Source organism: Petaurus breviceps, unplaced genomic scaffold (assembly GCF_028583685.1).
Source record: "Petaurus breviceps papuanus isolate PSGF00001 unplaced genomic scaffold, PetGlider_PUasm1.0 175, whole genome shotgun sequence".
NCBI lineage: Eukaryota > Metazoa > Chordata > Mammalia > Diprotodontia > Petauridae > Petaurus > Petaurus breviceps.
In genome coordinates, this window is record NW_027185764.1 from 67,754,658 (window position 1) to 67,779,971 (window position 25,314).

At 37.9% G+C, this 25,314-nt stretch overlaps 2 protein-coding genes across 7 annotated transcripts in view; one reads left to right on the forward strand and one right to left on the reverse strand.

Annotated features, from left to right (window-relative positions):
- The window catches only part of ABCC6 (ATP binding cassette subfamily C member 6), a 67,584-nt gene extending 65,005 nt beyond the window's left edge, over positions 1 to 2,579 (forward strand). Inside the window, exons 30-31 of the mRNA XM_069085300.1 lie at positions 133 to 327; positions 1,716 to 2,579. Coding sequence (XP_068941401.1) covers positions 133 to 327; positions 1,716 to 1,824 — 304 coding nt within the window. The 3' untranslated portion in view covers positions 1,825 to 2,579. The remainder of the gene's footprint in view (positions 1 to 132; positions 328 to 1,715) is intronic.
- Positions 2,580 to 10,784: 8,205 nt separating this feature from the next.
- ECPAS (Ecm29 proteasome adaptor and scaffold) overlaps positions 10,785 to 25,314 on the reverse strand; it is a 163,586-nt gene continuing 149,056 nt past the window's right edge. For all 6 annotated transcript variants that reach the window (XM_069085306.1, XM_069085303.1, XM_069085304.1 and 3 more), the window contains 13 exons: positions 24,199 to 24,288; positions 23,594 to 23,660; positions 22,235 to 22,326; positions 22,087 to 22,153; positions 21,810 to 22,001; positions 21,276 to 21,484; positions 20,410 to 20,453; positions 20,127 to 20,319; positions 18,570 to 18,711; positions 17,466 to 17,571; positions 17,180 to 17,268; positions 12,649 to 12,720; positions 10,785 to 11,088 (listed from right to left, as the gene is read on the reverse strand). In XM_069085306.1, the coding sequence (XP_068941407.1) occupies positions 10,946 to 11,088; positions 12,649 to 12,720; positions 17,180 to 17,268; positions 17,466 to 17,571; positions 18,570 to 18,711; positions 20,127 to 20,319; positions 20,410 to 20,453; positions 21,276 to 21,484; positions 21,810 to 22,001; positions 22,087 to 22,153; positions 22,235 to 22,326; positions 23,594 to 23,660; positions 24,199 to 24,288 (1,506 nt within the window). In that variant the 3' untranslated portion in view covers positions 10,785 to 10,945. The remainder of the gene's footprint in view (positions 11,089 to 12,648; positions 12,721 to 17,179; positions 17,269 to 17,465; positions 17,572 to 18,569; positions 18,712 to 20,126; positions 20,320 to 20,409; positions 20,454 to 21,275; positions 21,485 to 21,809; positions 22,002 to 22,086; positions 22,154 to 22,234; positions 22,327 to 23,593; positions 23,661 to 24,198; positions 24,289 to 25,314) is intronic.

A 25,314-nucleotide genomic window follows, 5' to 3' on the forward strand; every position in this document is an offset into this window, starting at 1 on the left:
TGTGTGTGTGTGTGTGTGTGTGTGTGTGTGTGTGTGTGTGTGTGTGTAGGAAAGACAAGGAGAAGGGGAAAGAGAAGATTTGGTAAATCCTTGGTCACCACATGATTCACTCTTTCCCCGTTGGTTACACAGTGTAGGCCAGAAGCAGCTCTTATGTCTGGCCAGGGCCCTGCTCCGGAAAACCAAAATCCTTTTCCTGGATGAAGCCACATCTTCTGTGGATCCTCAGAATGATCTCCAGATCCAGGCTGTCCTCAGAGATCAGTTTGCAGATTGCACAGTCCTGACCATCGCCCACCGTCTGCACACAGTGATGGATTGCAACAGGTAATCCCTGCCTCCAGTGTCTTCCCAGGAAGAAATTCTAGAGCCCTACTTGTACTTCAACAATTCTGAACCCAAGTTTCAACTGTGAACTCAGCCTGCCACTAAAATCTTAACAATCCTTCCTCTGACACATATTACTCGGCTACACAGAAGGCCCTAAAGAGAGTGAGGATTCACCCCTGCACAGATCTTTGCAGTAGGCTGTGTATCTGAATGGAAGAATTCAGAGGAAGGAAGAAGCCCAATCCTTGCCATTACAGGGCCATAGCCTAGTTTCAGTCCAAAATCATGGTAGGGCATCCTGTGAAATATATCAGGCCTTTAGATGAAAGTTAATTCCCCTTTGTCCGGAAAACATCCTACCTTGGATAATAACTGACATCTACGTAATACTTCCAAGTTTTTGAAGCATTTTATATTCACAATAACCCAGTGAATAAAGTGCCTTATGGGATCCTGACATGCAGATGATTGTGTCTTAGACAGCTACAACCCTGGGAGGTAGTGTCTTCCTGTTAGGGAGGAGAAAACTGAGGCTCCAAAAGGTTAGGTAAGATAAGGTGGGCATTGATTTAAATGTCTTCCTGACTTTCGAAAATATCGTATTTCCCGAGGAGGTTTTAGTTAGCTTCTTCCTTACCTACCACAGTGAGTTATAGTCATGCTATTCTTGTGGAAAAGGAGAGATGTGGGCTAAGTGACAGCACAGGTACTTAATAGATTTGAAATTGCTTTACACTCAAGAGTAGGTTTCCATGGCAATTTAGGAAGTCTCCAGTAAAATACCCAAGGGAGCTATGCTAAGCCCTATATGCTATTTAACATTTTAATAAATTATTTGGATAAAGCATAGATGGAATTCATATCAAATTTGTTGGTGATATGATGCTGGGAAAGTGTCACAAGTACAAAATAGGGGGACTGGAGAAGGAAATGGAAATCACTCCAATATCATTGCCAAGAAAACCCCACGAGCATTATGGTTGATAGGGTCACAGAATCATATGCAACTGAATAACAACAATCAGAACCAGAAACAATGGGTAGAGATAGAAATAGGCAAATTTAGGACTGTTTTTAGAAAAATTTCCAAACAGCAATCTAAATATAGAATAGGCTACTCCCAGAGGTGGTGGGTTCCCCTTCACTGGAGGACTTCAAGCAGTCTGGATGACCTGTTTGCTGGCAGTATTATGGTAGGAATTCTTTTTCTGGAAAGAATTGGGCTGGGCTAGATGGCCATTAGAGAATCTTTGAATTCAGAAATTCTATGATTTGAGGTACTTAATTAATACTAGCTCTTATAGGCCCTACTGAACTCAGGTTGTGAATCTTAGAGCTAATTTAGCTTCATCGGAACATTGTTTTTATTTTACTTTCCCAACTAGGATTCTAGTCATGGACAATGGAGCAGTGGCAGAATTTGGAACCCCACCCCAGCTGCTGGCTCAGAGGGGATTGTTCTACAGACTGGCAGAAGAGTCAGGCCTCATCTGATCAAGTTCTGGAGAGCTAGCTATTAATATCTTCACAAAAGGAGAGGACATTCACCTACAATCCAGGATGAAGTCATGCTTGGCCTAAGTTAGAATGACTCTGTAAAGCGGGATCACACTCCTCAGGCAAGATCTATGATAAGTAAATGGAGAGAAAAGGGATCAAAGTCCCGGTGGATCTTAGGCCACACTGGCAACATTCCACATAGTTCAGAGCCCAGGGGGTGTTTGTGTCCCAGAGACTGAGATAAATGGCTCTGGGGTTATCAGTTCATTTCACTAGACTATTAATTTTTCATACCCAACTGTAGTATCAAAGGACAACTGAATAGGAATTAGGGTAGGAGTGGGGCCCAAAGGACCAGCAGCCCCCCTTCTACACAGAGTCAATACCAGCACCCTGTTCACCCTCCCCAATTTTATTTCTTCAACCTACTACCACCCGTGTTGATGCTATGAATAAAGTGCCTGAAGAATGCTGCCATGTACTTGTTTCTTGGTTACCTCAAGACCAGGGTGAGAATTTCCTCTGGGAACTAACCACCCCAGAAACCTAAGGCAAGTCATACACAGAAAGCATAGCATAGTAGGTAGATGGTAGACCTTGGGAGTCAGGAGGAGATGAGTTCAAGTTATGCTTCTGACACATATTGGTCAAACGAACATTAAGTCACTTATTCTCTTTGTGTCCTAAGTTACACAACTCACAAATCTACACTGGTATAATATAAACATATACCATATTTTTATTTAATACAGACATTTTCATCTACATGAGAATTCTTAGTGTCCTCTGGTACACTTAGGTAACTCCTATATAACTTATAGCTTTAATGAATTGTCTGGGGGCATTAAGAGATTAGGTGATTTTGCCAAGCATCACACTGCCAGCATATGTCAGAAGCAATACTCTGACCCACATTTTCCTGAATCCAGGGTCTTCTACCTACCATGTTGTCCTCAAACCATGTCTTATTGAAATGCCAAACTACTTAAAGTTTTTGCAATTGTCTCATACATAGAATAAAAGAGTCTACCTTCTTTTCCATGATAACTTGTGGCTCATGGTCAAGGCAATGGCTTACACAGACCAGCGTGGATACTGGGGACTTTCTCATACAAACTTCTATTGCTCATGCTCCATCCAGGGTTTGAGGGGCTTTGGTTTGGAAAAGGAACCTGTTTCCATGCAAGTGCTCAGGAAACAAGATACCAACCACATCTTAACACTTAATACTGCTGTGACCTGGGGTTACTTCACAGGATTTCATTTTCCTTATCTACAAAATGAGGTTGAGCTAGATTAGATTGTCTCTGAGGTCCCTTCCAGCTTTAGATAAAAGCTTCTATGTAGGGCACATTTCATCTGGCCTGTGCTACAGTTGGGTCACTCCTCTGGAAGTGGAAATGGATGAGGATTTGGTGCTTCAGATGCCGTTAACATTAAGCTTGAATGACAAATATAGAGAGAATTGTTAACTAAGAAAAAACATTCTCCCATGTTTTCCATAAATCATACATAAGGATCCCAGCTGGCCACATATTAACTTAGAAAACCACAAATTAACATTATCTATGCTTTACTGTGAGGCAGCTAGGTGGCACAGTGCATAGAATGCTGGGCCTAGAGTTAGGAAATTATCTTTTTGAGTTCAAATCTGGCCTCAGACACTAACTGTATGACCATGGGCAAGTAACTTAAACCTGTTTGCCTCAGTTTCCTCATCTGTAAAATAAGCTGAAGAAGAAAATAGCAAACCACTCCAGTATCTTCATCAAGAAAACCCCAAATGGGGTCCTAAAGTCAGATGTAACTGAAAAAGACTAAACAATGCTCTACTACATTTTTGTTAAGTATTTTATGTTTGCATTTTAATCAGGCCCCTGCTACACTAGGGAGTGTTTGATACCTTTGCTCTACATAACTACCAAAGTGGTTTTCCACTTTAAGGTCTGATTACATCACTGCCCTCCCTAGTCAATAAACTCTAAGCCTCCCCATTTCCTCTGGGATCAAATAGTAATTCCTCTGGCTTTTGAAGTCCATCACAATTTATCCCTAAACTACCTTTCTAGCCTTATACACTATTCTATTTCTTCTTTACTCTATAGGTCAACCAAACTGTCTTTCTTGCTATTTCTAACTTATAATACCCTATTTTCTATCTTCATGCCTTTGCACTAGTTGAGTCCCATGCCTGAATTGCAATCCCTCCTCCCCTTCACCTCTTAAAATCAATTGTTTCCTTCAGAACTCAAGGACTACCTTTTCCAGGAGGCCTTTCCTGATCTCCCCAACTGCGAAGTGCCCTCCTGCCAAGGTAAATACCTTGTATTTATTTTGTATATGTTTATGTAACAGGAGCTTCAAAAGCCCCTCTAGCAAAGATTCTGGGTGTTTTGGCTGCATCTTTAATAGAAGGGAAATAAAAAATATTGGGCACAGTTTAACTGTTGCTTGGAGTGAGTTAAATCTCAGACATTGTGTGAGATGTAGAGGCGAAGTCAATTTGTCAAGTCAACAAGCATTTATTTAGTACCTACTATATGTCAGGCACTGTGCTAAGCACCAAGAATGAATGAATGAATGAACTAAAGAATTAAAAAGTATTTATTAAGCACTTACTATGCTCCAAGTAGTGTGTTAAGGGCTAGTGATAAAAATACAGAAAGACAGTCCTGGTCTTCAAGGACTTTATAATCTAGTATGAGAAACAATATTAAAACAGGGGTGGGGGTAAGGGATGGGTATTATGGTCATGGATGTAAGTAATGGAGAGTGGAGTCATAAAGCAATTGTTTGAAATGTTCTTTCTAAGGTGGTAGTGTAGATTTGACTACTGGTCCCAAAGCTAAATGTGGGAAATGGGTAGTGGGGAAGGGATGGGCACACAATTCACAGGGAGGCAAGATTATGTGTGGATCTGGGCTGGGTTAGGATAAATGCTCACCAATCAGAAGCCATAGGCCCAGAGTTAAAGTACTTCAGTGCCAGGTGTAATGTCATGCACAGAAGATTTCCAGGAGAATGCTACTGTGAATAGCTTTTAAGGTTCTGATTACACAGTATAGTGATCACTCTATTTATTCCATAACAAATCAAAGCAAAACTTTCACAGAGAATCAAGGTACAGCATTCACAAGATTACAACTTATTACAGAAAATCACAATATAATATTCACAACATAGTCTCAAAGTAAAATAGTCACTCTTAAGTTAATTCAATCAGTCACTTATCAGTAGTCTCAAAGTACATAATCAAAGTCTTCCACTCATAGGGCAAAGTCTTGATTAACTCAATCAGTCACTTATTCAGCAATCAATTACTAAGCATCATACACAAAACCCTCCACCTCTTAGGTCACTAGTAAACTATAATTCCATAATTACTCAGTACCCAAGGAGAGGTCTTTTCATCTTGACTTGGGGCCTGTTCTCAGATTCCCTGGATCCCCTTCCATGGTCCCAGATTCTACCTGGATTCACCAGACTGCCACCTGGGTTCACTGGCAGGCAGCTCCCAGTTCCTTGACCAGCTCTCTGGGCAGGTCCTGCTCCACACTGGCATTCACAGGGTCTGGTCCATGTCAGATCCTTCACTTGCTGCTCCAGGGAATTCAAGGCTCAACCAAGCCACAAACAAATAAAGTCTCAGCATCCCAGTCTTGCTTTAGTCACTTGGGCTCCTGGCTCCGGGGATCCTGTTCAGAAGAAGCTCCACCACCACAAGCTTTCAGGACTCAGTTCTTCATTCTTCGGTAGCTGCTCTGCCACCAGATCTTGGTCTCAAGAAAATTCTGACTGTGCCTCTCTGGGGCTTCTGACACTACCTGTATGACTTTGGGCAAGTTATTTAACCTCTCTGGACCTCAGTTTTCTCATCTGTAAAATGAGGGGAGTTGTATTAGATGGCCTCTAAGGTATTTTTCCCACCTCTCTCTAAAAACTTTGCTCATGGTATCAGTAAACAGATTGCTTGACAATCACGCCTGGACCACGATTTCTCACACTCAGGCTAGTGTGTCAGTTTAGAGCTGGCTTGAGAAACCACTCAAAATATCTCTACAATGTATTAATGAACAGTGTAAATAATGAACTTTACATGGTACCCTTTGTGGACTGTCCATAACCTGTTCATCTTGTTAGAGTAAAACTGAGGCTAAAGATGAAACAGAGGAGCAGAGTATGATGTGATTAGATGCATCTTTCTGACAATGTTCCAGAGATGAATTTACAGTAGAAATGATTTTTGGATTGTGTACAACGCTACTTCCTTTGCATTGTGTAGATAATGGAGATTAAGATAAACTGTTAATATCCACAGGTTTTCTGTATATCTTTTTTTTTTTTTTAAGCAATCGGGGTTAAGTAACTTGCTTAAGGTTACATGGCCAGCTGTTTCTGGGTAGATGCTAAGTATCTGAGCCCGGATTCGATCCCAGGTCATCCCAACTCTGGGGCCGGTGCTCTTACTCACTGTGCTACCTGGCCTCCCCTCTATATATCTTTTTGGTTTAATATTATCTGAGTCTTTCATTATTACTTGACCTAGAGGGTACAGAAATAAATATGCCCTAATACTTTAAAAAGCAAAATGACTATACCATGTTCTGATGTTATATAAATCATCACGAATATTTTCCCAGTAAGCAGTGTACATGTTGGGGAGACTACAGGTAATTAATAAAAAAAAAATACTGAATTAAAAAAAAAATCAAGGTTTAAAAAAAACACCTTATATTCAGATAGAAAAGGCAATAAAATAGTTTGAGATCTGGAAATGAGTATTTTCATCACTCTTAATGATGTTTACTTTGTCAACCAACCATTTTAAGCACAATATTTGGTCTATTACCTACACTCATACTGATCTTTTTTTTTTCTTACCTAGATTTCTTTTTGAGAATACAGCCGATTTTAATACTTTTTAATTTAACTTTATAGCCTAATATCATTTAGAGACTAGTTTTTATCAAAGTTGACAAATGAAAAACTGAAAATTACTTAACAAAAGCGTCACTTTTCATTGTAATGAGAACATTAGAGTATAGTGAGAGTTAATTTTGCCACACAGAAACACTGGAAAGGATTAGAAAGGAATATCCTGAAACTCCATCTCAGGGCTCCTGCTGACTTGATTGGTGGTTGTTTTAGTCTCTAGGACTGGGCTCTAATGGTACCTTCTCCATTCTTAAACTTACTCTTTCAGTTCTGGAACTATAATAAAAACAATTCCCATGATTCCTGGGAAGGGTATGTCAATTGGCCCCAATATGGCTCCATTCACCATCTCTATGACTTTCCAAACTAAAATGTATCTCCCTGGCCACCACTCTCCTCCCCATTAGAATATAATGAGAATGCCTTTCTTCAAGGCAAGGAATGTCTTTGCTTTTGTATTTGTATCCCACGTGGTACTTGGCACACAGTAAGTGCTTAATATTTTTTTTCCCATCCTTTCATTTAAACTGGAAGCAACGTACAAAAAAGTGGCAGAAGAGGTTAGCAAAGCTGAAGTGAAGAGTGCCAAATCAAATTCCTTTTAACACAAAGCTCCATAATTCTGGTGGGATAAGTATTATGAACTCACTTACCTTAAAGGTCATTCTTTGAATCCACAGGAGGTGGCGGCTTCAACTCTGATAAATTTGCGAGATTGCTGACACATCTGTTTAGACAAGATGGACACAACACCCAGAAGGTGCTCAGACAGCTGAGCCAGGTGGGGGAAAACAAGTGGCAGAAGTAGAATAGGAAGGTCAACGAAGACAGAGCCAGTGTCACATGCCCAGGGGAAGGAACATAAACTCATATTGGTATCATCAATTTAAAAATTAATATTAGGTTTTCATAAAAAGCAGGAAAGAGGAGATGAACAGATCTGGCAAGGAGAATGCACACTTCAAAATAAAAACTCCGATTACAGAGAACCAAAATTAATCTCTAATTTGAATTTTCCAGACCACCTTTTTTTCTAAAACAGTATTTATCAATTTTGAAACTGTGTATCTATTGCTTTTTCTCCTTGTAATTTAATTCTCTGAAATCCTGGCCACTCAGGATAATTTCTAGTTGAAATTATAGTATCCTTTATATGGATATTAGATTCAGTTTCTTCAAATAAGTATGACAGGCCACAAGCTTTGAAAGATGGTCAGCTGAGTATACTCCAAGAGAGAAAAAATTACCCATTACATCCACAGGAATAGTTGGTCATGCAGTTTTATTTACCATTTTATACCTTCTTGGTATTGGGATGGATTTTCTTTCAAATAAATTTATTACATGCTTAGATAGCTACATACAGATTGCAGTGAATTCTGTGAAGACCTTGCATGTAGAAAATCCTTCTTACTATACATCAATTTAAGCAAAAGCTTGCACATTGGAAGGAGTGCTGGTGTTAAAATTCCACCTTTCACTCCTGATTCACAAGCAGCAGACACATTGCAGCAGTAGCATAAGGAAAACCCACACAGGGCAAAATACAGTTTTTATATAGTGAGACCACTTTTAGAGGAAAGACTCTAAGCAAGGCCACACTTTTTAAAATCAAGCTCACAAATTAAGTTTGAGATAGGAGGGAGAAGGTAAAGTCCATAGGGATTAAATCAAAGTCTCAGTTTTGTTGTGCAGATAGACTTTGTGTAGATAGGCACACATACAAGACTAAATGAAATCATTTAAAAGGCAGTTAGAAAATTTCCTATTGCTCTCTGCCATCAAAAAAAAATTGAAGCTGTTCCACTATGTCCATTCCCAGTTGTTCTGGACAGAGGCAGGGGGTGCAGATCCTTTCTTTTCACCTTTACAGAAATGATTCGCTAGTGCATGTAATATAACAGCAAAAGAGGAACTATCTCTTAAGACAGTTTGATTAAAGGTTGTCAGATCAGAACAGTGGAATATTCCTAGGGAGGTGCCAACCAGTCTGTATTACATATCATGGATCGTCTATTGCCATTTTTATTCGCCTGGGTCAAAATCTCACAACAAAACCAAGTTTCCTCCTTAACATTATTCCCTTTAGAATCATATAGTCATACACTCAAACCCAACTCCACATACACTCTGTCCATACACACACACATACAGAATGAAATGTTTTGAAAATTTTCATCATTTTCTGGGAGGCAAGACTTGGTGTGTTATGTTGTACAAATGATTTGGCTACTACAGGAAATGAAGGCATTAGGTGTAAAAATCAGAAGTGTGCTCAGTAAGCCAAAATAAATGTAAACAAACAGCAGGTTATCACTAAGCAGTGCAAGTGTCTTAGCACCAGCTCTCAGCACCAAGGGAATTTCCCCATGTTAAATACTAAGTTTGTGATGTAGAAAACTTGGTGATGCTTATCTACCTAAAATGTGTAAAGAGACTCATGGTTTAGGCTTGAATATAGTTACTTGTCCTCTAACTTTCTACCAACTGGACCTCGTCTATATTCATTCCTCTTTTCCCTGATAACTGTCCCAGGAACAATAAATACAAGCTAGTCTATGCTGAAAGCACATTTAATGTAATAGAAAGAGGGTACTTAATATCACAAAAACAGTGTAAGTGAAGATACAGTGTACCAAAAAACATGTGACGCTCAACTCATGAAAGTAAGCCACAGATACAGACTGCTCTAACATGGAGATAGCTGGGCATTTAAAAAAAATTAAAAAGCAGAGTCATTTTAAAATTCAGAACTATGGCACTGCTGGGGAAAAAAAAAGGTTGTATTTCAGCATCTGAATGAAGTTATCACTTTCTGGTATAATGTACCCACTTGATTTAGTCTTCATTTTATAAATCCCTCCTTTTCAACTCAACAATAGACTAAAGAGTTGTCAAGTTGCTGAAGACAGGTTTTGGTATTCTGTCTACATGGAATATTAAAGATAACAAGAATGGGATTTCTGCCCACATGGGGAGTTTTGCTGCAATGTAATATTCCCCTCTAAAATCTATGAGCTATAACTTAGTTTGCTTGAAGGAAAAACAAAAACAAAAAAAACCCTTACATTTAAGTCTAAATTATCACCATTTTTCTAAATAAGAACAGGGCTATGTACGTGGAAGTTTATGTTACTGTCACATAAAATTCAATCATGGTTTGAAAAATATTCATAGAAAAAGTTACTGTGACTTCTTTCATTAATGGGGATCGGGAACAGAGTACATGTTGCAGCCACTGAAATGCCATGTCAAATGCTCCTAAGAAGTGCTGATATGTAATAACAAAACATTTCTCATCTGGCCAATTAAATGCTATCCCTCCCCATCATTCATTCCTGAATCAATTCACATGAATTCAATCTTCCACCAAAGGGGTAGGTAATGTTTTTATACTGTTGCTGAAATGTTAGAATGTGTAATGAAATATCACTCAACCTCACATGCTTGAGAAAATGGTATGATAATCAGAGAAGGATAGCATGGAGGATGAATTCTCCATCTAAATACAAGTCTTTAATAGTGACTCAAAATGTAAAGTCACCAGAAATTTCCCATCCCTGCCAAAAACACAGCCTACAACCAGGTTTCCTCTCAATTTTCCAGTGATGTGCAGTCTTCAACCTTTCTCTGTCCAGTAATTCTTTCACATTACAGTTCGTTTTGCTGCATGAGTATTATAACTTTCTAGAGCAAATCTATGTACGTGCTTAACTCGTTGGTTAACTGGTTGCTATCCTTCATTCTTGAAGAGGACCAGAATGGCATCATTATTAGTCAAGTTAGTGCGTCTGACTGTGGCTGCTCAGACCAATGCTTTTAACTAATCCTAAAAGGAATACCCCCCCCTTTTTTTTTTAACCCTATACACTTTAGTCCATTTAAGAGTCCTTCAAACAGCATTTACTATAAATTTCTTCAACTATTTCTTTTCAAATATGAGGTAACAATGACCACATTCAGCCAAGTTGCTTAAAGACCACAGTAAAATAAAAGTAAAAAAAAAATGGGGAACAGAATTTAAGGCATTTTTTTTTATTTCAGCCAAGGAATGATGCATGCTACAGATTTAACCTTTACTTTCCCCACTTGGTTTTCTGAGAACACCAAATTTTTTCTTTCAATTTTTGTTTTACATGGCACTTGGTTAATGGAGGAAGGGAGAATTGTATCCCTTAATTTACTCCAGATTTTCAAGCGTTTTCTTCAATGATGATGCTTTCTCCTGCAGCTCAGGTCTGCTGTCAGTCTTCTCCATGGTAGTTAAAGACTCAATGAGCAGTGCTCTGCATTCAGGTGTCAAACTTTCCCACTGTTTAGACTCTACAAACAAAATATTTGGAAGGAAAAAATGAATTAGACTCTAGCTTATGAAAAAAATTAGAATTAGGAATGTGGGGGAAAAGTTGTGAGTTGAGAAAATACAACTCTTTGGCAAGAGAAATTACTTAAATATATTTGGATATACCAATGACCACATTTCATCATTACAGACAAACCTTAGAACAATCAGATATATTCTAAGCCAATAATGAGTGTTAGTCCTGTTAGTCATACTAAAGGATGTTAAGTATTTAAACCAAAAAGTTTGAAAAGTTTAAGTGGAAACCAACACGGCACAGTTCTATTGTATAAATAGTCTAAATTTAGATAATCTAAAAGAAGGTGCCATATCTTTGCAACAGAGACATAAAAATAACAGAATGTTATTTCCTATGCATTAAATCCCTCAAAATAATTCCATGTGCTATTCTAGAAGTATGAACATCACCCATTTTAAAGACTCCTAATTGGGATGGCTAGCTGGTGCAGTGAATAGAGCACCAGTCCTGGAGTCAGAAAGACCTGAGTTCAAATCCAGCCTCAGACACTTGACACACTAGCCATGTGACCTTAGGGAAGTCACTTAACCCTGACTGCCCTGCCTCCCCCCCTCCAAAATAAAAATAAAGACTCCTAATAATTAGAAATCAGTATAAAAAGCACCTCTTTCACCCTTTTTAAATGCAGGGGGGAAAAAATCAAATTTATATCCACACATAAACACCAATCAGCTCTACAAATTAGGTTCAAATTGGGCAAGTTCTCCGGTAACAACAACTAGCATTTATATAATTCTTTAAGGTTTGTAAAAATCAAATTCTTCTTTAAGTATTGCTATAAATAAACTGAGTAATATTGTAATAAAAAATAGAAAAACAAGCAACAGATACCCCAGACCTTACTCATGAAAGTGAGATATAAAGGAAACTATTGCACTGCATAGATAACACATGGGGGTGTGGGGAGGGCCTTGAGTAACTTCAGCAGTCCTCCCTTTATTACTACCAAAAAAAAGCTGCTTAGATCATCTTCTGAGAGATTCTAAAACACCACCTTCAACATGCATTAAACAGATCAAAAACTTGTAAAGAACAAGCTTTCCATTAGATTTACTTCTATTTAACCTATCAATCTACTGCTGTGGTTATCCTAAACATTGAGTTCTCTTCTATAGGCAGTTGTCATAGTCACTAATACTGTAAATAACACAAATCAAGTTGACATAATGAAAAAAGTAACTCCTGCAATCTTTAAATACTATCTTCAAAAAACAAACCACACAACTCCTCAAAAGAATTGTAAGCAAAGAAGTATAAAAGTCACATGGAAAAGTTATTTGATAACAAAACCCTACTGATAATTAAAGGTTAGAAATTAGCATTATGCAATCTTTGCTTACACACTGCAACTTACTATGGACATTTTTCTAAATCACAAAGTCCTTAGGTTTCTCATGCAGATGTACAGTTACAGAAATTACAGAAGGAGGTCACAAAAACTGGATTGGAACAGAAGATAGGAAAGTTAGGATAATTCTCAATTGTCAAATGAAATACTTACCTTCAAGTTTTTGAAGCACCAACTCTAACACAGACAAAGCTTCTGTTCTTATAGATGTGTAGCTTTTATTTTCTAAGAAGGAAATGATATTTAAAATTATCATCTCATAGATAATAATTACAATAAAATTACTATCTAACAGAATGCCTCCTCCAACATGAAACAACGTTCTGAGCTCCTGCAGCAAAATGAACCGAATGTTGCTTTGTGTATGCATCACGGAAATTCATGTCTTACAAAACACTCAGGTAAGGGACCAGAAATGCTACTAAGAAATTCTACTATTTAGCTAATTTTAAGGAGATAGAAGTACTAGTAGGATTAAAAAATTTGGAGATGGAAAGAATGATCTTAAAGATCATGCAGTCCAAATTCTTTATTTTCAGGATGAAAAACACTGATTAGAGGTTAAGTGATTTGCTTAAGAGAAACCAAATAAACAGTGAGCTAGGGTTTAAGTCCATGTCCTCTGATTCAAATCTAACACTGTTATCAGTATGCCCCAATTCTCTTGCTTTCCATGTTCATCACTATATACCTATTAAAAACATCCCTAAGATCAGGACAGCTGGTGGCATAGTAGATAGAGCACTGGGCCTATAGTCAGGAAGACTTTTCCTAAGCTCAAATCTGGCATCAGACACTTGAAAGCTATGTGACATTGGTATGTCACTTTACTGCTTGCCTTAGTTTCTTCATCTGTAAAATGAACTGGAGAAGGAAATGGCAAACTACTCCAATATCTTTGCCAAGAAAAACCCAAATGGGGTCATAATGGGTAGGATATGACTAAAAAACAACTGACAGATACTCTATCAGAACAGTAGGTATTAAGAATATAGAGTTTATGGGGCATCATAGAAGCAGGACCTCCCCGCAGCTCTGGCTTCCACCTTCCCCAATCCATGTAAAAAGGGAACTCTACACAAACTTTGGAGCTGCAGAACCCACAAAATGACAGAGAGAAGCTAACCTCCTGCTGAGGACAGCCTGGCAGGCCAGCAGGAATCAGCCAGCTCAGCACTCTGGGAGCTGAGCCCAGCCCAACCCTGAGGCTTTAGCCCCAGGGCGGGCCTGACCAGCCACCTGCAGGAGGACTCCAGATCAGCAGCAGCTGTGGCTGTTTCCAGATTTTTCAACACATAGATGCGAAGGACAAAGTAAAAGGTCAGTGCAGTCTGGACTTTGGGACCCAGTAAGTGGGAGTGCATGGCTTTTGCCCCCAGCGCAAGAAGCCGCTGAGATGCCAGCACAGCCAGCCAGCACCACATGGCAGCTTCAGTTCCTGGCCTGCAGAATGTAGGGGGACCAAGCACCAGTCTGAGGGGTAATCACTCTTGCTTAATTTAACCTGCTTGGATCTGGATTGCAGTCTAAGGTGGAGGTCCTGGGGTATGTGTCCAGCTTGTCAGAGCATGTGGAGACCTCAGAGAGGGCACCCATCTAATACCTCCAGCAGCTGAGAAAACCCCAGCGTTTGGGCCAAAAGCTCCCCTGTCTGGTGGCAGAGCCCTACTGTGACAAAAAGCCCAGGGGTCAAGTGACTGGGGGCAACATGACCAGGCAAAGGAAACAAAGCAGACAGAAGATTCCAACATTAGACTCCTATTTTGGGGACAAAAAGGAGCAAAGCATGGAACAGGAGGAAGGCAGTGAAGTCAGAACTCCTGCACTAAAAGCTTCAAAGGAAAATACAAGCTGGTTACAGGCCATAGAGGACCTTAAGAAGCAGATAAAAGAAGTGGAGGAAAAATTGGGGAGAGAAATGAGAACAACACAAGAAAATTATGAAATGAGAGTCAACAGCCTGACTGAGGAAAATAATATCTTAAAAAACAGACTGACTCAAATGGCAAAGGAGGCTCAAAAAGGCAATGAGGAGAAGAATGCCTTAAAAAGCCAAATTTGCCAGATGGAAAAAGAATCTCAAAAGCTGAATGAGGAGAATCATTGCTTCAGAATTACATTGGAGCAAATGGAAGCTAATGACTTTATGAGAAATCAAGATGCTATTAAACAGATCCACACCAATGAAAGAACAGAAGGCAATGTGAAATATCTCACAGGAAAAACCACTGACCTGGCAAATAGATCCAGGAAAGATAATTTAAAAATAATTGGACTCCTGAAAGCCATGATCAAAGTAAGAACCTAGAAATCATCCTCCAGGAAGTTCTCAAAGAAAACTGCCCTGATGTTTTAGAACCAGAGGGCAAAATAGAGGTTGAAAGAATCCACCGATTGATTACCTGCTGAAAAAGACCCCAAAAAGAAAACTCCTAGGAATATTATAGCCAGATTCCAGAATTCCCAGATTAAGGAGAGAATATTACAAGCAGCCAGGAAGAAACAATTTGAATATTGTGGAAACACAATCAGGATAACCCAGGATCTGGCAGCTTCTACACTGAGGGATCGAAGGGCTTGGAATATGATATTCCAGAGGTCAAAGGAGCTGGGATTAAAACCAAGAGTCACCTACCCAGGAAAAATGAGTATCACATTTCAGGGGAAAATATGGTCATTCAGTGGAATAGAGGGCTTTCAAGCATTCTTGCTGAAAAAACCAGAGTTGAAAAGAAAATCTGACATTCAGATAAAGAAGCAAGAGATGCATGAGAAGGTAAACAGGGAAAAGAAATCATAAGTAACTTATCAAAGTTGAAATATTAACATTCCTACATGGAAAAACAATAATTGTAACTTATGAAACTTTTCTTAGTAGTTGAAGGGAATAGAAATATATATATGTCTATATATGAGGGTATATGGGCATATGAATACATATATGAATGTGTGTATATATGTTTATAGGTATACATAGATAGAGGGCACAGGACCAATTTAATAGGAAGGGATGATACTTAAAAGGTGAAATTAAGAGGTGAGAGAGGAATATAATGAGAGGAGATGGGGAGAGACAGAATGGGGTAAACTATCTCATATAGAAGAGGCAAGGAAAAATGGTTACACTGGAACGGAAGAATAGGAAGGCAAAAGCGAATGGGTCAACCTTATTCTCACTGAATTTGGCTTGGGGAGGGAATGAAATACACACTAAATAGGGTATCTTATCCTACAGGAGAGTAGGGGAAAGGGGATGAGAGGAAGGATGATGGAAGGGAAGGCAGGCTCGGGGGGAGGGAAGTTGGGAGCACCACTTTTGAAAAGGGACGGGAGGGATCAAGAGAATAGAACAAGTGGGACGTGGGATAGGAGGGAGGGAAATATAATCAGTCTTTCACAATATATCTATTATGTTATTGTTTTGCATTAGCCACACATGTCCAATCTATACTGAACTGCATATCTTCCCAGTAAATGTGGGAGACAAGAGAGGAAGGGAATGAATCTGGAATTCAAAGTTTTAAAATCAAATACTCAAATACACACACACACACACACACACACACACACACACACTATTATTAATACTATTTTACAAGTAATTGGGAAATAAGATATACAGGCACTGGGGCATAGAGATCCACTGGAAAAGTCAAAAGGTATGGGAGAAAATATGGGAGAGAGCAGATTAGAGGAGGGGATATCCTGTGGGACTGCTATTTTGGGGCAGCAGGTAGGGGAAAAACGGGGAGAAAATTTGTAATTCAAAATATGGCGGAAATGAATGATGTAAATCAGAAGTTAATAAAGTATTTGAAAAAAAAAAAGAATATAGAGTTTATGGCCTGTTAAGGGATACACACAGGACTGAACCATGGAAAAATCTTAGAGAAGAAACCAGATTCCTTAACTCCCAGTTCTCTTTCTACAAACCATACTACTTTTTTTTCTTTTGCTTTTTGGAGGGGGTAAGGTAGGGCAAATGGGGTAAGAGCCTTGCCCAAGGTCACACACCTAGTTTTGTGTTAAGTGTCTGAGGTCACATTTGAACTCAGGTCCTCCTCACTCCAAGGCTGGTGCTATATTCACTGTGCCATCTAGCCACCCTGACAAACCATACTCCTATTAAATTTTACCTGGGTTTCTATTTCCTTTCTTGCAAAATTCAGAGGGTCAAGGGGAGTCTGACTAAGGTCCCAACTAGTTCTAAATCTTTTGATTTGAGTTTGCAAGCTAAAGGCATACAAATTATCCTTTGAATAGCAAATTCCTAAAATTTTTCTAGGAATTCAAATCTAATTTACTGAAATCTAAAGACTCAACTTTCTTCTCCCTTTCTTCTCTTTTTTGATTATTCTATCTCTAGTACTCAAGAGAGTCATGTTCTCAAGAGATGTGTCAGTGGCTGGCTGCAAATCCAATTCAAGAGTCAGATAATCAAATGCTTTTGGCTAAAACCTTTAGCTACTGGATGTATTCTTTTAAAATTTTTAGTTTAATTTGGACTTAAATTAAATTTGATCAATTTAATTGGGCTTTTGTTTTCATATTGCTTTCATTTTCTAATATATTTTCCCCTCTTCCTTTATCTAGAGGTATTTCTTGTCTAATTTAAAAAACAAAACAATAATAAACAGTTCAGTAAAACTAGCCAAGACATCAACTACTCTGAGAGCAAGCTTACCTAAAGAATGTGTGATTGATGAACAAGTCTCAAGCAGTATTTCAGTCAAAGCCTCAGAATCTGCATGCTCCTTTTCTAAAAGCATTAACCTAAAGAAATCAGAATAAAGATGTTCTATTAAGCAATACAAATCATTTTCATAAATTTTTTAATTAAATGCATTATTTGTATTCATCACTTTAAGTCATTTTTAGCTGATATCATGACAAAAAGCCAGGACACTACTGGTTATATATAGACATGTCAGAAGAAAAATTAGAAACCTTTGAAGCATAAAGTGAATTACCCCTGAAAATAGGTATTCATCGACCTCAGGACGCCCAGTTGTACTTTCCACGTACTGAGTTTCAGTCGTTCACACATTAGCTTGCACAACTCCTGACGATAGCAACCTAAGAAAAAGCGCAAATTGAGTCCTTAAACTTAAATTAGTATTTCCTGGAAATTTCCTAGTTCTTCCAGAAAAATTCAGCCAAGTATTATTATGCCTATTGGTCATATACAGTTCAACATAAATTTATTAATTGTTCCATAGCGCCTACCATGAATGTTAACTTTAAACTAATGTGATCAATTCTTTCCCTTCCTAAAAAACTTGTTTTGGTTCAACTAGATTAGTTTTGGCACAGAGAAAAAAAAAACACCTCCTCTAAAAAATGAGGAAATCAGTTGCTTAGAAAAAAAATCTTCATTCTGGTTGATGTCAAACCAGATCAAGAATGAACAAAACAAACTGAAAAGCATTAAAAATACGGAGAAAAAAGTAATAGGGCACAATGCAAGGCATAGTAGTTAAAACACTGAGACATGCCAAAGTAGTACATGTGAATCTCAATCAACCAATTATTTTTTCATCTTTGTCCAGAGGGTAAAACTGACAGCAAATCTGGCTAGGTGGCAAAATGTTTCTCTAAATCAACACTTATATTTCACTACCTCACACGGGGATAATATGTCATTGTTGATAAGGTCTCCAAAAAAGTCATCAGTATCTAAAAAGGCTCATCTCAGTCATAAATGACCAACTGTGTGCCTAATAATAAGCATGTAGTAAAGCTAATATAATTTCAAATTGGAGAGATTTTTCCTCCGGATATGTTGCAGTGGATGAAGATTATATATGGCTTACAGATTCATTATATCATTACAATGAACAAAGGACATACATCAATAACATTAGAGGGAAAAACTCTGTCACAAAGAGGTTGATAAGAATATTCACAGATCAGCAGAATCAAATATTGTGTTATCTTTGACCATTTTTAAAATCAACCAGACAAGAAGGCAATGATTACAAGAAAAAGAAATTGTTTACTTTTAGTCAAGAGCTCCCCCAGAAGCACTTTCTTACTAAATTCCTTCCTCAAACTTTCAAGTCACTGGTGCTTACACTGAGTCTCCACATTTCTGGGCCAAGCTTTGCCTATGCTCTCAAAGGCACACAGCAGAGATTCCATCTGAAGCTCCTTTTCCTTCTCATTATCATCCTCTTCATTTTTTGATGTCCGGGCACCAACACTTTCAAGAGAATTCTAGGACACATTAAAGAAAAAGAAAGATGAAAAAATTTCATTTTTTGTGGGAAGTCAATGTTGGAAGAGTTATGGAAATATAGGTCCACTAGTGCATTGTTCGTGGAAAATCAGTACAACCATTCTGGAATTATTCAAATGCGACCAAAATGTCCATATCCTTGACCCAGAGATTCCATGTCATAGTGGAATATAATTAGAAGGAAGTCCCCACAGAGACCAAAATATTTACAGTAGTACTTTTCTGGTAGCAAAGAATTGGAAACTAAGTAGATGCCCAACAACTGGGGAATGGCTAAACACACCGTGATACAAAAATGTAATGGAATATTATTGTATTGTAAGAAATGACAAATATGATGACATGGGAGAATTAAAGAAAGATCTACATGAACTGATACACAATGAATTAAGTGGAGCCAAGAAAACAACATATAGGACTATAAAAATGTGAAAGGGAAGAACAAACACCACAAAACAAATTAATGTTATAAAGAACATCACAGTCCCAAAGAACAGACAGAAATTACTTCGTTCAATTCCTTTGCAGAAAGAGTTATTCCATATATTTCAGACTTTTTTGATATATTGATTGGTTTTAGTGATACTTTTTCTGTTTTTCCTTTAAAAAATATTATTATAGGGAATAACTTTCTGGGAGGGGGAAGGAGATGGGGAGAAATTTAGGCAACATAACAACAAAAGCTATCAATAAAAATTTATATTAAGAAAGATTCATCTCTTGCTGTGTAGGTCTAGTGATAACAGCACTAGACCAGGAGCCACTGATCTTGCTAAAGGTGTTAAACTCATCACCATGTCACTTTTAAGTAACCATTTAAGGCTTCTCTGCTTGAAACTGTTATGTCTTGTATTTAATGGCTCTAACACCGACAATTTCTAATTGCCTTCACTGCCAACTGCAGAAATGAAGTCTAAGGTTCAGGACAATGAAAAATACTTAACTATCAAAATTCCCATGCATTTTATAAAAACTAATTAAATCTCACAGCTTATCACTGAGCTAAGGTTCTCTGACTACTAGTTGGCACAGGGTCACATACACGACTTAATGAATGAGGGTCTTGGTTTCGTGAAGCTCAGCATACAAAAATATAAAAGAATATTACTGTGCTATAAGAAATGACAAATACGATGACTACAGAAGGTAGATCTACATGAACTGGCACACACAGCCAGTGCTGCACTTGGCAGTGAAACATCTAGTTCCCAGACTCCCGTTCTGCACCACTGAAGCGAACTTGTCTCAGATGTGCTTTCATGGTAAAGATTTCTTACAAAGAAAAAAGATCAGAAAGGACAGAGAAAACATTTTCCCCTTTTCTTTTTTTTTTATAACTAAAATAACAAAACATTTCACTGTGAAAACAAAGCTTCAAGTTAGGAATTGTTACCTTTTTAATCATTGGAACAACAATGTCAGACAACTCCTGGAATCTATCTTCTTTAGTGGCATTGAGTATATCAGCTATACATCTAACAGCTACTATTTTGTATTTGATGTTGTCTTTGCGACACTCCTTCAGAACAGCCTGAACAATCTCATTTATACTGGGTTGATTAGGCACTGACTTTTCCAGCTCTGCACTATAGGATACATTAAAAAAAAATCATTATTAGACGTTTTGGCTTTCAGTTGAAATCAGCAATTGATATATTCACTGAAAGAATGCTTACCTACAGGCTACTACAACACAAGCAATGGCTTTTAACAGTTCTTCCTAGGGGATTTAAAAAAGAGAGAAAACAATTCTTTATGAAAAAAATTATTTATCAGGTCCACACATGTCACTTCTTCCAAATAATGATTCCAATAGCAATCTCAGGATCATCTAGTTTTCATTTACAACAGATAAAATATTCTACATTCTATCACACTGCAGGATTTTTAAGGTTTCACTACTTCCAAAGGCAGTTTATGTCAACTATGATGTTATATAGCCCATTTACAAAAAACAGTCAACGTTTTAACTTAACTCTAGACCTGCAAGCACATAACTATGCACTATCAATGGTCAGCTGTTTATTCTAATGTGGGTGTCCATCATCCCTCTAGGGAAAATCCTACTGAACTCTTCTGGCAGACTTCTAAGTCTTCTAAGGCAGACTGAGATATATGAATACCACATAGTGAGCACACCATTCCAAGTTTTAACTTTCACTATATATGTAACAGGTCAAATTTAATCAGGATGTGGGTGAAGTAGTAAAAGACTGACTAGCTCAACCTGCCTGCAGACATTCATAATCTAGCATAGAAAAGCAATACTATTTCCAGTTGAGCAGTACTCAAAAGATACTTTGAAAGATACACACAAATGCAAGCTCTTCACAAGTAGGGACTGCTTCATTCTTTGTATCTGTATCCGAATATCTAGCATAATGCCGAGCACATAGCAGGTGCGTAACTGATTAATAAAGGACAGAATATATAGAATTTGATTTATTTTTACTGGAAATACCAATACTTGAAGCCAAGTTAAGTGTCTATTGTCAAGAATTAGATATTTTCAAAATCAACTTGACACGAATGATTCTTTTACCTTTCCTGCCCATGTTCTTCCAGCCAACCCCTGCAATAAAGCAGTCATTATCATTCCCAGGTATGGAGGTACCAGGGAACTTGTTTGCTTTGCAATAGATGCCATGGCAGCCGCACCCTGGGCTTTCATTTTCCAAGATGGGGACTGCAAAGCTTTCTGGGTAATAACAATCAACTCCTGCATGTATAATCGAATGCCACCAAAGGAACCTGCATTAATGAAAGCAAAATTAATATGATTATTAAGGAATAAATTATGCATTAAGCCAAGTGATTTTCTTAAAAGTGATATGACCCTTTAGACTATTATGTAATCTTACAGGACAAATTTTTTTTTAAAATAAAAAAAAGACAAATGTTCAACACTTCAAATGAATATACAGACACTTGCTAAATTAGCTAACTGCTTATCTAAAGCATACAAGGACTGAGCTAAATGGGCTTGGTCATGGGGCACATAGGAAGATAATCCTATGAGTAACAAATTCTAGTTTCAGTTCCAAAGGGAGGAAGGAAGGGATACAGGGTCACAGACCTGGCACGTTTTCCTGCCATACTTCGGTCCACAGAGTGGCCTCATCCTTCTCCCCCTTGTCCTCACCAGCTGCCTCATGCATGCCCAGGAATGCCAGTGGTAATACTTCCTTGGCATGGCTCTTGAGCACATCAGGACTGTAGCGCCCAATGGCATGAATGGTTAAAGCACACGAGCTCTTGTAGATCGGCTCTAAACACAAGGGGACACACAGAGAGGATTTGGCAAAATAAACAAAAAACCTGAATTGAGCTGCTGATTTCAAAGCTGAGAGTACCTTCCTTTTCCATGTACCAGCTGTTAAGCTTCTGCAGCAGTTTCTCAGTACTACTATCCCGTGAGGTCTGAAAAGGAAAGAATTAAAATAATTTTAAAAGATCAACTAATTCTTTTTTACTTAATTAAAAGAAACACCAACCACTTACTCGAACTAAATGTCCCATGGCAAATGCAAAGGACTTTTGTACCACGTTGTTCCGGTCTGTCAAGCCACTGAGCAATGCACTCATGAGTTTCCCTATTGGCAAAAGGCAAAAGAGAACTTAAGGCTTTTAGTAACTGCTTTGACATTTTCCTTATAAAACCCTAATAAACAATTAATAACCCATAATAAATACATGCAGACTCATGTATTTACTATATAGGAATGGAAATTGTTCCATTAGAAAGGACCCTGGAAGGGGCGGCCAGGTAGAACAGTGAGTAAGAGCACCGGCTCCAGTGTTGGGATGACCTGGAGATCGAATCCCGGGCTCAGACACTTAGCATCACACCCAGAAACACCTGGCCGTGTAATCTTGAGCAAGTTACTTAACCCCAATTGCTTAGGGGCGGCCATGTGGCTCAGCGAGTAAGAGCACCGGCTCCAATGTCGGGATGATCTGGATCAAATCCGGGCTCAGATACTCAGCACCACACCCAGAAATAACTGGCCATGTAACCTTGAGCAAGTTACTTAACCCCGATTGCTTTAAAAAAAAAAGAAAGGACCCTGGCTATTCCTTAGCTGTTTTCCACTTAATAAGATGTAGCAACTGGTAAAAGTATTTGGGAGATAGCAGACTTTTTTTTTTAGTAGATGCTTTTTAATTAATAAATTAAATCGTTCAATGAATGCTTATTCAATTAAACTGAATTATAATAGAAAGTGTCTACAAAGTTAATGAGGAAAGAAGCTTTAGCAAACAAGTAAAAACTGGATAAATAATAAAATGAAGCTTTGGTAAATGAAGACCATTCACCTATCCAGGAATCCTCTGGGGAAGTAAGATTCTGATTTGTAATCAATCACAGGACAGAAAAGTCACATCAGATCCACACTGTTAACAAAACTCCAATCATACAAATATATAACCATATGATTTATATTAATTTAGAAGACTCCAGGATTTTCACTTATTACACATTTTAAAAATCCCATTATTCTCTATGTGACTGATAAGTAAACTGAGTTTTTTTTCCTGTTACTGTCCTGGTATGTTTCTATAAATCAATAGACAATGATTAATTGTCCAAGGAGGGATACATATCCAATATGTTTTAATTGTCTTAAGAAATAACTAGGTGTCACCTACAAAATGGGGACCTAAAAAACTAATGAAGTCACTAAGAATAAGGTTACTTAGTGATCAATCAAAATGAGAAAGGGAAAGAAAGAAGAAACCTTGGCAACTATCAGTTACTGACAGATCCAGTTTAACATTTAAAAAACAGTTACTGCACAAGATATTACCATATGCACACAAGATTAAAGGAAGAAAAAAAAACACCTCTTAAAAACTTACCAGAGTAAGGTGTCAAGTCCTGAGGACACTGAGTGGTTAATGATACAATTACATTGGCACATCCTCCCTACAAGGTTACAGAGGAAAACATGTCTAAATGTGATGACCATTTTTCTCCATAAAAAAAACCCAAAATCCCTTGTTTTGGTTATAATCATTTAAAGAAGAGGATGTACTAAGTTACCAATAAGAGAAACTAGCTACTCTAAACCTTTAATCATCAACTTATACTGATTGGATCACTCAAAAGGTACATACATGGCAACTAAAAACGATTTCACTGATGTGTTCTGCATTAACAATTCCACTGAATATCCAAGTTGCACAATATAAGAATTTTTAAAAATGAGTTATTAGTGCAGCCCTGAAGAAAAAAAAATTAATGTCGAGTAACAATGCTGAACATTTAAAAACACACATTAGCATATTGATACTATAGATACTTATATATTGCAAAGAAGATGGCTACATTTTTGTGGATTAAATGAGGAAAAAAAGTTGAGGCCTTATCTTATTCATCTTTGTATTTCCATCAATGACTAGCACTCAAAAAAATTTGATGAATTTATTGGAGGTTTTTTTCCCCTTAGGAAAAATACACTTACCTTAGTACCAAGACCTACTCCACTTTTGATCAATTCACACAACCTAGGAACTAGCTCGCCCAAGACAGACACATCTAAGTATTGCAGGCACTAGGAGAAAAAAATGCAAAGGTAAACTTTAGAGGAAAGTCTAGTCAGGTACTGAGATTTAAGAAAACACTGTGCAAATTACATGACCATAGGGTTTATATTAATTTGGAAGAGTCTAGGTTTTCATATATTACACATTGTGATTTCAAAACACCAACTACAGAAAGAATAAGTGAACTGCACTCTCTCCAGTGGTGGTTTGGTCAGTGTTTCTACAAATCAGAGGAAAACAGCAGCTTAGCAGAGATGTTACCAAAAACTCATCACAAAGTAGCTCCACCATAACTTTCTACTCCTTTTCCAAGTCAATTCTAATCCAATGTATATATCTCAAGATAACAGCTTAAAACTCACCTCCTTCAGAAAGCCTTTCTTGACTACCCCAGTAACATATGCATTCTTCTACTCAAAGTCCCCTAAGCACATATATTCTAAAAATTTGTAATACATGCATGTACTTTGATTTAAAAAGAATATGCTCTTTGTATCCTAACTAGGTTATAAACTCCTTAAAGGTCATGATTGTGGCTTCTCTTTTGTTTTCCTCCCCCTACCAAGGACAGGGCTCTGCACACAAGCAGACACTCACACTCAACTGTTAAATCATTACATTTGCCCAACCCTGTGTGACCCAATGTAAAGTACATGAATATTAAAAAAAAAAAGCAAGCTAAATTAAAGGTACCATTTCCAAAAGCTCAACAGTGTTATCAGATAACCACAAATAAGGATCAACAGTCTAGGCTTTTAAAGACTCTCTCACACCAGGGCTGGAAGGGGATGTACATGGTCATTATGGAAACCAATTTCACTTCCTCACAGCTCTTAAGCACAACCTCCTTCCTGTGAATGACCTTGACATCTACCCACCATTCCCTATTTGTGCCTCTTTTCCCTTCTCAATTAGCCCCAATTAGATAGGGAGTTCATGAGCGAGGAAGTATGATCTGACCTCTTTTTAAAGTTGCCAAAAATTAAACGATATTGTTACCATTCACCTCTTTTGCATAAAATAAAATTCCAAGA